The sequence below is a fragment of the Dicentrarchus labrax genome, unplaced genomic scaffold (assembly GCF_905237075.1).
Source record: "Dicentrarchus labrax unplaced genomic scaffold, dlabrax2021, whole genome shotgun sequence".
Lineage (NCBI taxonomy): Eukaryota > Metazoa > Chordata > Actinopteri > Moronidae > Dicentrarchus > Dicentrarchus labrax.
In genome coordinates this window covers 15,939,952-15,952,067 of record NW_026136716.1, presented here as the reverse complement: position 1 = coordinate 15,952,067, position 12,116 = coordinate 15,939,952, and the positions used below count along the sequence as shown (strand labels likewise).

General features: G+C 38.3%; 1 protein-coding gene across 4 annotated transcripts in view; it reads right to left on the bottom strand.

Annotated features, from left to right (window-relative positions):
• Nucleotides 1-320: 320 nt before the first annotated feature.
• LOC127378627 (protein SON) overlaps nt 321-12,116 on the bottom strand; it is a 48,221-nt gene continuing 36,425 nt past the window's right edge. For all 4 annotated transcript variants that reach the window (XM_051427679.1, XM_051427680.1, XM_051427682.1 and 1 more), the window contains 6 exons: nt 11,485-11,601; nt 8,360-8,507; nt 6,793-6,861; nt 3,664-3,779; nt 2,477-2,578; nt 321-1,086 (listed from right to left, as the gene is read on the bottom strand). In XM_051427679.1, the coding sequence (XP_051283639.1) occupies nt 1,009-1,086; nt 2,477-2,578; nt 3,664-3,779; nt 6,793-6,861; nt 8,360-8,507; nt 11,485-11,601 (630 nt within the window). In that variant the 3' untranslated portion in view covers nt 321-1,008. The remainder of the gene's footprint in view (nt 1,087-2,476; nt 2,579-3,663; nt 3,780-6,792; nt 6,862-8,359; nt 8,508-11,484; nt 11,602-12,116) is intronic.

Below are 12,116 nucleotides of genomic sequence, written 5' to 3'. Positions count from 1 at the left end.
CCACAGCAGATACCCATTTTTAGTGCTAAGCAGTAGTGCCCCTGGCTTGCCAAGGTGCAGTAACAAACACATCTGACAAGTGATTGAATATGGGAAGATGATGAAAGGGTGTCATTGCAAAAGTAACTCTTCCTGGTTAGTTAGGCTGCTTGCATGCGTTTTTTTACCTCCCTGTGAGACTCTTAACAGGTGAGAAAAGAAACAGCTACCTCAACTCCTGTGTGTACTGGAGGGCAGAAATGGCTGTCAGCACCCTCCCTAGTCTTATAAACAGGACTTTGGTGACACACTTAAGAAGCTTAAATCACATTCAACAGGCATTGTTACCAAGAAACATAATGTGGCTTCCTCTACCACATTAAATAAATATAATCTTTATTTCTGTTTACACATTTTAGAAGGTTAGTTCCATAAAGTTTACTATCAAGAACAACAGAAAAGTTGCTAAACAACAAGACACATTAATTTACATATTAACTTTTCATTTAACAGCCCAGCTTAGCTCTGCTTTGCTTTGACCAACAAATCCATTTCAGAGAAACTCATGTCTTGTCTAGGGTTAGACTTATGTATTGGTCAGCTAATATGTATCAGGCTGAAATGCTACTAGATCATACATATCATCATACATACAGTATCATACATACATACATGCCAACCACATTTAATACGATGGGAACTTCTCAATATCTTTTTAAAAATATTTTTGTCACCCTGTCATGAACAAAGTGAAAAAAAGTGTGGGCATAAAATCGTTCACAAGTAGCATCAATACAAAGATACTCTGTGTCATCTGAAGCCTGACTGGTCTTCATGTTTCTCACTGTTGTGTACCTAGATAATTTATTCATTTCTTTGTTTATAAATAAACCACCAGCGTAGAAACCATGGGCCAGTTATTTTATAGGACTGAAAGACCCTTTCTGTCATTTTCCCCCAACTGAAGTGAGAATATAGGCAAACAGTTGAAATATGCAGAATATGTTAGTACCACTATTGTGTGTATGTCTATGTAGAGAACAGGGGGCCAGTAGAAGCAGCAGTGAAGACAGGGCCAGTATAGAGTCCTGGTCCATCAACAGGAACCTAGGAACAAAATAAAACACATTTATATATTTCTATATAATATAAACAGGCATATAATCTATCTAGTATTTTACAACTAGCAGATTTTAAAAATGTACACCAGGCTGAAAATGATAAGCAATAAAAAAATCTGTGTAAAGCCTTAGGATGTATACTAAACGACTTAATAGTTTTTAAGTGCTTGAAAAGTACACTACAGCTTTTTCAGATTTAAAAAAAAAAAAAAGAGTCATAGTTAGTTGGCTTCTGTTGTTACGTCAACAGTTTGAGCAGGTAGTGTAACAGACAGTAAGTAACACAATGACATTACTGATGGAGATTAATAACTCAGCATTAGGACAGAACAGACAGTTCATATTTATTGTGTTATTGATTCATCTTTTTATCACGGTTTAAATAATATTATCTTGAATAAAAGTCAACCAGGTTGGAATTACTTTTATTTTTTATTTTCAAAATATAACATACTAAGAGCCAGCAGCAGTTTCCAAAGAGGGTCAAAGGGTGCCACGTGATGTACATTTCATTGCTTATTAATTGTGCATTTCTGAATTTTACTACTTCCTAAAAGGTAAAGCAAAATTCTCATGAGCCACATTTTATGTTCGATTTTTAAACATATCTAAACAAAAGAGATAAAAAATATCAAAATATCAAAGTTTTACTCTGCTATATATGCAGGTATGCCAGGGCTAATGACATGACACCTCATGGCTGCTAGTTGTCATAGAAACAAAAGATGCTTTGCGTCATGTGAGTCTTCTATGTGTGTAAAAGTCTGAAATAACAACTGATTTTTCATGGACACGATGCAAATTGATGCAGCAGAAACAAAGATGCATTGTCTTTTATATTCTTTAGATTCTTCCTAGATATAACCTGGCGCCTAGATTACCTGCAATGCAACTTTACTGCCATCAGTTCTGTGAGATATTTTGGTGTGTTTAGCTAATAACTGACAATGTAGCCTAGAGACTGTAGCCTGAAGCAGAGGTGAGGAATGGGCAACAAAATCCACTTCTTTCTAACTCCACATCCCTAGACGACAAACTTGTAGTCTTCAGACCCAACAGATGCTGACTCAAATGACATCACCTGAGGCAATTTATCAGATTTGAAGCAGCTCACTTTGGAGCCACACAAGGCTTTGTACGTAAGACTTTTTCACACATACAGTTGTACTCCCAGAGACCTGCTGCCTTGTTGTAAATGTTATTCATGGCTATACGGAGATATCATTGAGAAGTATTCAATGTACTTATTTTCTGTGTATGTATGTATTTTAATGCTAGCTCTTATGGACCTGACCCATGGTCAAGCAGACACAAAAAATATATTCCCTCTTTGTTGGTGTTCGAGAAACAACTGCTTCTATTATTTTTAATATTACCTCTCCCAGAGCCTGCAGGGCAACTGTAGCTGCCATGGCCTTGGCATGTTTCTTATTGGGACTAGCTGTTTGTGGTTGGTAGTCCACACCATTCACTGTGACCTGGAGACGACAAAACATATGGATGATTAAATGTCATAATTTAACCATCAAAGGATACAATAAATAACAACAGCATTGCAATGAAAGCCGACTTTGGAATAGGGGTGGGAAGCAAAACTCATTCATTCATTTAAAAAAAACTTTTTCTCACTGTTGCTGTTTTGAAACTGTTGGCAATGTGAACTGTGTTGAGTTTTCAATCATAAGTGTGTGTATCCCACAGCATTTAGGGGTGATATGGGGCATTATAAAAAGAGCCTGATCTGAGTTAAATCAAGATGACTTCAAATACATTCACAGCATTTGGAAAATGCTGGTCATTTGTAGTATTTTGTGTGTGAAGTCAGGTGGTCAGGTCCTCAGATTTACACAGAGGCTGTTGGATGGGGGTCAATGGATACTTTCTGTTGTCTCTACTATATGCAAATAAAGCACCTCTGTATCACATTGTTTTATGTCTAGTTGTCCCACAGGCCGCAGATACAGAAAAGCAGGCTCACTCACATAAGAACGCTGCATCAGAGTATAATATATCATCACAAATGCACTCATTAATTACAGCTACATGCATTATTAATAAAATATTAAATATATATGTATTAAAAAGGAAATTATTTTTGAGCCCAACCTACGTCAGCAGGTTTGGGCAGAGAATCAAAGGTCTTTTGTATGTCAATACCTCTGTTTATGACCAAAACCTCAAAACTAATTAGATGTACATCAGCCTTAACTGTTCTTTCTGTGTGTTTTGTACAAATTAAAAATGTTAGCATACTACCACACTAACCTAAAATGTTGAACATGATAAACATTTTATCTGCTTAGCATTACCATGTTAGCATTGTTTTTGTAATTGTGTTATCATGCAACATCAGCTCAAAGCAATGCTGTGCCTCAGCAAATGACTGTTAACTCTTAATCTTGTTGTCAGATGAAGGAAGAAAGTAAGGTTAAACTAAATTTAAGATTTGAGAATTTCTTCAGATCTGATATCATAGAACTCAGATAAGATGCGTCAGCTTTTAGAAGTGTGTGAAAACCTCAAAGGTCGAACATGCAAAAATCTCATGAAAAGGGTGACCCACCTTGAACAGGAAATTCTTGCGATGGTCAGGACCACTGTGATGAACCATGACAAAGTCTGGCTGCATTATCCGTCTCTTGTTGCACAACTCGATGAGAGCAGACACCGGGTGCTTCCCTACATATTGATAAAAGGGCACACAAATATGAACAGAGCCAAGGACTATCTGAAGAAGCTGAATTTGAAAGCAAGAATTTTACAAAATGAACAGTGTACTAAACAGCAGTAGCAATTGATTTAAAGTTTAACCCCCCCACTGCTCTCTTTTGAGGCAGTAAATTTGGAATCTGGTTATAAAATGTTCTAGATTAGATTAGCAGCCTGCAGAAATGATCTCTATGATAAACTCCCAATCCCAATCTATTGTTAGATTTATTCCTTTTATTATATGAGGTGTCTCCAGCAGTCCACCCAGTTTCTATCCATTCTTATTCAGTTTTAGCTGATGGTTTGGTTTGACTGCTCAGGTCGTCACAGGTTGCATATTTGCCACAGGAAGTAAACAAAATGCACCTTTGTTCATTTTCTTGTGTCAAATATTTCAAATTAATAGCAAAACTGGTTTTAATTACCTGTATGATATGCAATTTCCATATACCTCTAGCTGAAACAATTGCTATAACTCTTCAATAGACAGCAGTATTGGGTTTGGTGAGAGGAGCACTACTACTGCATGCAGAAGGGAGCCTTGTGAGCATGAGCCTAAACTGCATACCCTTATTACAAATAATTACAACACAACAATTAATAACCCACAACTAACTGTCAGGTTAACTGTTAACAGGGCAAAACACCACAGCACACAACAACTTATGACAATTTGAGTATTTAATTTCAGTCTGTAGTGTTTATACAACTATCTTGAAATATCTTGTTCTAAAAAGGAAGCAATGTTTAAGTTGTTGGCACATTTTTAAGTTTGTTGCAGTTCAGACAATAAAAATTTTTTACATTCTGCTATTGTGCAACTGTTCTGTTTTTTTGTGAAAACCCTGTAGTAATTAAAGCTTTCAGTATATACATGATGACATCAAAATGTTTTTTATATTCTATGTACTCCAGTAGAATAAGCCATTATCAATCAAGATGTACTATGAAACTGCCAGAATCTTAAAAAATACAGTGGTACACATTTTTGGTCATACCAACCCAGCACTAATCACTCTATACATTTGTTTTAATTGATGGTGGTGGAGTCTGCTATGCCCATACTGGATTCAGATTGCTTACAAAAGGTACACACAGGAAACCGACAGAAGCTTTAGAGTTGTTGAATAAGGCTTCCAGTAAGGCTGCAGAGACAGAGGACAGGATGCCACTGTGGATGCAAATGTGACACAGATGTAACACCCAAGATGGAGGGCCCCAGCTGATAGACTACTGATCCGAACAAGCACCTCTCCACTGACATTTTTTTCTTTTACTTTTCATTAACTTTTTCTACTCAAAAACCAGTGGTCCAAGGATGGAAGAGAACCGGCTACAGGCTCAATGATGCAAATTGGAAGTGAAAGCTGGCCTGTGTGGTCCAATCTAACAGACGTGCTACTGTAGCTCAAATTGCTGAAAATGTTAATGCTGGCTCTAATTGAAAGGTGTCAGACAAGATTCCCAGGTGGTCATAATGTTATGGCTAATCTGTGTATATTATAATATATTGAATTGTATTATGAAACGCACTGAATCGTCATATTCCTGCTAATACACAGGCCTTAACACTCCATGTGGTAATTTTTCATTAATTTCTTACAAATCAGATTCTATTCAATAAGTTATTCATCTTGCCTGTCTACCAATCATAATCTGAAAACACATTGATCTTAGTATCTACACATACACAGAAAAAAGGGAAAAGTAAGGGGAAATACATGTATGTGTATACACATATGCATATGTATGTGTATATATCTATATTTATATGTAACCAGAACCATATTGGTATTGTCAATTTGGCTGACTGGAAAGCTGAGACTAATGTTGATTCAATGAGCCCAACTGTATTCATGAGTAATGATGTTAGTCCCCATAATATTACCATGGTGACAACTTTGCTAGAATTTTGTTTTAATTTGTTATTATTAGTGAAGCTGGTATTACTTATGATTACTCATGTGAGAAATACACCCATCAACGTCAGGAGACATTGAGATGATCACTGCACATGGAATCTCCCAATCACCCAGCCAGAACAGACAGATGCAAGCAGTGCAATCGCTCCAGACAGAAGAAAGAGAGCCAGGATAAGAGCTAAGTTAACCCAGCTTGGACCTAAGGCTATTCCAATACACAGCCTACACCTAGCTAATGTACAGTTGCAATATAATAAAATGGATGAAATAAGACTCAAGCTAGGTCAGCACCGGGAAATCAGAGACTTGCACCACAACATCCCAGATAAAGCTACTGAACTCAATTAGGCGGCGCATGTTCCTTGCTGACTGAACACAAGATTCCAGCAAGACAGGAGGACACAGATTCTGTGTTTGTACATCAGTGATACTTGGTTTTCAAATGCAGTCAGAAAAAATTTCACAGCCGTTTTACCTAAATTCCACGAGTATGTCCACATCCCCACCAGGGAAACAAATAAACTGGACCATGTTGACACAAATATTCCTGGCTGCCACAAAGCCCTCCCCATTCCCCCTTTTGGTCTATCACACCGTGTTCCTGCTTCTCCTGCCTAGTGCAAAGACTGGCACATGTTCAGAGAGATCGCCACCCAGGAGAAACACATCATCTCTACTTCCTTCCACTCAGTTTTCACACATCTTGAGAAAAACAACACCTACATCAGCTGTTTGTTGATTTCAGTCGACTGACCACGTTAGAGGCAGACCAATGAATGAAGCGTTTTAATTTCCTTCAGAATTAGAGTGATATTTCTCTGTATTGTGACGGTATGACCATTACATTCAGTTTACAATTGTTCCACCTGAGTAGATGTTACCAATAATGACTTTCCTAACAGAGGACCTTTCTGATCCAATTGATGCCAGTGTCAGGAATTAATCTCTTAATATGGAGTAAATGTGAGGCTAAAGCTTAAAGCTACAGAATTTTTGCAGGAAAATATTCAGGTTTATTTTCATTGTACATGCTGTGACTGTGTTTGCTGTGTATCTGTTACCCATTAGATCCTTGGTTACCACTAGTCCCCCTGTCTGCTTCTGTGGCTTCTCTCCTTCAGCAACCAGTCCTGAAACACATAAAAAAATCCTTGTCATCACCCAAACGCCAAATGCGAGTATGTTGGCAAATTCAATAAATGAGCTCAGCTGCCATTGGCGGGCAGCTGAAATAGGCCTACTTAAATTAACGTTAACTTGTTATTACCAATTAGCTGTGAAATCAGTGTTATCAGGTCTGTGTCTCCTGCATGTTTCTGCATGTGTCTGAGTCCCTGTTTTCAAATAATAGAGGGGTCCGGTTCGGTAACAGGTAGTAAGTACATTTCCGGATTTTCTGGAGTTCGAGAAAGAGTTTGGACATGAACTGAGGGTACTACTGTGAACCAGTATTTTGCAGTCTCATAGTAGTGAGTGGAAATTTCACATTGAAGATCTTCACTGAGTGGAAAACTGTATTTTGAAAGTAAATGAAGTGTGTTCTTATTCATACTTTGCAGTCACGTGATTACCATGGTTACCTGGCGGGCAAGAAACATATATATTTACACATCTGTCACCTTACACCGCACAAAAACTGAAAGCTTACAAAAGTACGGATAGCTATCTTTTTTTCAAGAGTGGATGGGTTAACAACGCTGTCGTATGGGAGGTGAAAAACAGGAATAACTTCATAATCAAAGCAAACATGAGTGTTACTAGTTAGCTAGCTAACGTTACCAGCTAACGTTTGCTAATGTTTGCATGTTTGTAGCTATACACAAAGTGACATCTGTTCCGTCGTGTGATGAAGTCTTCATCTGAATATGTACACCCTGCCTGCCGGCGAATGACAGCTTGATAAGTAACGTTAGTTTAAAAAAAAAACCTTATGCCAACTAGGCTGTATCATATATGGCTAGCAGGATGTCAAACATTCTAGCCTACCTGCTTATCCACTCCACATAGCATCAGACAAAAGACAAGAGCAGCTGGGGCAGCGAAATGCCTATAATCCTATTAGCAATCTGTTAGGTTGTAACGTTAATGTAGTAGTAATAACTGTACGATAGTATGTATGCAAAGTAACTGTAAGTAAGTAAGTAGACACAGTTCAACAGTAACGTGTGTACTGTAACATGTATTCTTCTTCTCATCATATCATATCAAATCACGTACATATGATATATATACTTTTGTATAGTAAAACTGGCGACGTCCTGGCAAGATCCTTGATTAGTTTACTGGGTTTCGTTGCTGGAGAACGATGTTCTTGCCCGTCAGCTAGTAGTTGTGACGCCACGTGCAAAGTATGAATTGGCGGGTGGGGTATAGATTCTTCAAATTCCACCACCAGAATTAAATTTAAGTAGATGCAACTATAGCATTTCAAGCTCAAAGGATGAGAGGCTCTTCAAGAGCTTTTTTTCATAGCCACATTCAAAACCTAGAAAACTTACTTCTGCTCTGCCATTCCCTTTTCCCAACAGACACTGAGACAGGTCTAGATGAGCTAAGACAGCCAAATGGCCACTCATTATCATAATCTGTATCACTAGGCTTTTGGTCCAGTATTCTGTGGCCTCAGACCTTTGCGGTCAACCTTGAAGTCAATTATTATTGGCTCCACGGTGCCCTCGCGGTTCCTTCCTAGGCCCTCTCCAGTCTTCCAGCCCATCTTTCTCATCAGGAACTCCCCGACACCTCCGGATACTGGAGTTGCCCTGAGGAACTGGTCCTAATGAAGAAAAATAGTGAGACAGAGAAAGAGGGGGAAAAAGGAAGATCAGTGGGATGTGACAAATAGTGAGAGATGATTGAGCGGAAATAAGGATGACTCATGCTTTGGTTGAGAAACAGGAAGAAAAAGCCCACCCTTTAAACAGTTAAATTGAGTCAAATACCAACACACTGGAGTGATATACAGCTGGTGTTGGTACCTACCTAAGATGACATTTGGCAAGGCCAGCACTTGTGTGTGTGTGCAAACGCACACATTGCACGTTATTTAAAGAAAACACTTCCGTCTTGGAAAGGAGGACAGGATGTGCAAAGTCACTAGCTTTTCAGACTACACCTCCACACCCCATGACCCCAGTTACTAAAGTCTAATTTTTTTTAAAGTATTAAAAGTTTGGATTGGGGGTCTACATCATACAATTTTTCAATAACTTTTTACATTTGTCAGGTTGACAAATATTTAGATCACCTCTCAAAAGAAAACCAAAGATACATGAACAAACTAGAAGATTTGGGGACTTGATAACTTGACCTGAAAACACCCTTGCCAGAGCTCCAGTTTGGCGATGTTTACATCTATCTTCTGGAGAATCCCTCCCCTTACCCTGCTGCCAGACTGAAAGTTTACAAAAGTACAAACTGGGGATTTCTCGATCCAATCGAAAAGATCAGTATCGGCTTGATCAAGTCATTTTTTAACTGATTGGTATCAGCTATATTGAGCTGATATGATTTTTTGATTTATGACAAATGTCTAACAGCTTTTACTCACAAAGCTTTCAAACACGGTGCAGCCATCTCAATCCGTGTGTGTAGTCCAGGTTTGTAAATGCGTAAAATATTCTGTAAATATGTACTGAGATTTGTGAATATGTACAGGAATCTGCAAATGTGTGCTCAGAATCTGTGTGTGCCTAAACAGATTTGTAAATGTGTAAAATTTTGTATTCAGTTTTGCAAATGTATTGAAATTTGTAAACATGTAGACAAATCTGTAATTATGATCTGAAAATGTGTGGACAAATATGTAAATGCAGATATACATATTAATGTATGAGAAGTCTAAGTATTTTCTCCATGAGCTGAAAGTACAGACGATTCATCCGTTACTACTCAGATGGGAATTTTAATTGGCTGTCTTTTAACACAACTTTTGCTATACCTCTGCTGTGGCTGAAATCTGCCAGTAATGTGTGTGCGTGAGGAGAGATTTGTCTATGTGTCTCAGAAGCTATACAGCCTACATACCACCAGTCGGCAGTAGCATGACATTGCTGAGCTGTCTACATTTTTTCACCTACCACCTATGAAATCAGGAAAATAGCGATATGGAGCACTGAATTTAATTGGCCTTGTTTCTGGGGCCTCACTGACTATTTTTTCTTGGGCCTTACTGACTAACCTACTGTTACTTATGCCCTTGAGGCTTTCCCAGACAGAAGTGGGCATAGCTACTGAGGCACACAGACAAATTTCTCCTCACACACACACAAATCACGACACGCATTTGCAGATCTCTGCCACAGCAGATGTGTAGCAAAAGTTGTAAATATTGATGCATCTACAGATTTGTCTGCTTAAATACAGATATATATACGCATTTACAGATTTGTCTACATATTTACAAATCTGAATATAGATTTGTAATTTTTTTTTTACACATTTACAAATCTGATTACACACGCATGGATTGAAATACAGTTACCCAAATCTCCACGCACATTTGTAAATAGTTTTGCAACAATAATAGCTCCATACTCCACACTCAACACACCACTGCAAATGCAACAAAAAGTATAGAAACAACGGTTATAAATGCTAAGCAGAATACAGTTTATTCAGGCAAAAGCTGCACTGAAGCACCAAGAGAAACACTAGAGAAAGAAACTTGTTCCAGACAGCGACAACGCCAAAGAGATTACAGAGAATGTACTATTTTATACATAATTGTGTAAGAAAAAACAAAAAACAAAAAAAAGGAAAAGGCATGCAAGCATTGTTTCTTGATGCATTTCAGAGCTATCTAATTAATGCCTGTGCATAATAGCACCCAACCACAATCACATCTCTGGGGTTTTTTCGGACAGGATTCTCTAGAATCTAGTTATCATTTGCCGCTTCTGATTATTACAAACAGGGCTTTTAGATTGCAAATCACTCTCTCTGTGGCCAGGTTTGATTGTACACTTTCTGCCATCATGACCACACAATTATAGTTGAATAATTTACTTGTTTCAGGTTGACCTACATGTCATTTTCAATCAATGAAAGTGACATGACATCCTGCAGTGTTTTTAAAATCACAACCACCATTTAATTTTTATAATCAAATGCTTCGCTTTTTTGCAATTTGATTGTATTATCCAATTAAGAATATTCGTTGGCAGCCCTAAAGTACATGTAAATGTACATATGCGTGGCAGCTATAGATGTTTTACGTTTTGCTTTGTGTGTGTATACCTAGACGTGTAGGGCCCATTTCTAATTATACCACTCACCCAGTTTAGGAGGCTATTTAGGCAGCATGGCTGCATAGATACCTGGGATTAGTTTAGGGGCAGCAGTAAGTCAGTCTGTAGGGACTTGGCTTAGAACCCAGGGGGTTGCTGGTTCAAATCCAGCACAGTATGGAGTGTGGAATGGCAGCTGGAGTGGTGCCAGTTCCACCTCCTGTGCACTGCCGAGGTGCCCTCGAGCAAGGCACCCAGACCCTAACTTCTCGTGGCGCGCCCCTAAGTGGCAGCCCATCATTCCACTGTCCACATTTGCATGTCTATAGTGCATGATTTCCCCATTGGGGATTAATATATCTTATTCTCTCTCTAGATATCTTCTTAGACAAAGTGCACTGTTTATATTTTGTAAATTGGGAAAATTGGCAATAAAAAGCATGGTCAAATAACCTTGACCATGCAAATTATTTGCAAGATTTGTCTGAATGCTGTTTTGGTACGTTTTATTTGGTTGTGTCTTACCTTCTTTAGCCATGCTTGTGGTCCACTGGTGGAAAGTTCTTCTGAGCTGAGGACCTGCGCTCCAGTTGAACCAGTGAACAGACCAGGAACAGTGTTGGATTGGGCCCATGCATCCACCTATCAGAACAGGATAGTCAAATGAATCAAGGAATCAGATCCAATACTGTCTGAAAAAATTAAGCAGTGCAGTACTGGACATGTAGTTAAATATAGAGAAACATATTAAGTCAATGCATGCACTTTAGGCTGAGCAGGTCTGATCATAATGCTCAACAGTAGCTTTATTGCATAAGTTATTGTTAAGTTATTGCAGTTGGACATCTGTTTTTCCTCCAGACAATGGCCACTACTTTGACAGTGGTATATGCAAAGCTGAAAGACTGAAAGGGTGGAGCTATTTAAAAAAAAAAAAAAGAAAAAAAAGAAATGGCACCCATCAGTGAGTGGGATATATCAGGTAGCAAGTGAACATTTAGTCCTTAAAGTTGATATCTTGGAAAATGGGCAAGCGTATGGCTTTTGAGCTCTTAAGGGGTGTTCCCAGTCTACAGTCTAATCTGTAAATAAAATTAAATTGTGATCGAGTGTTTTTGAAAATGAAATGCTACTAAATAGGCTATATGTCTCATTCT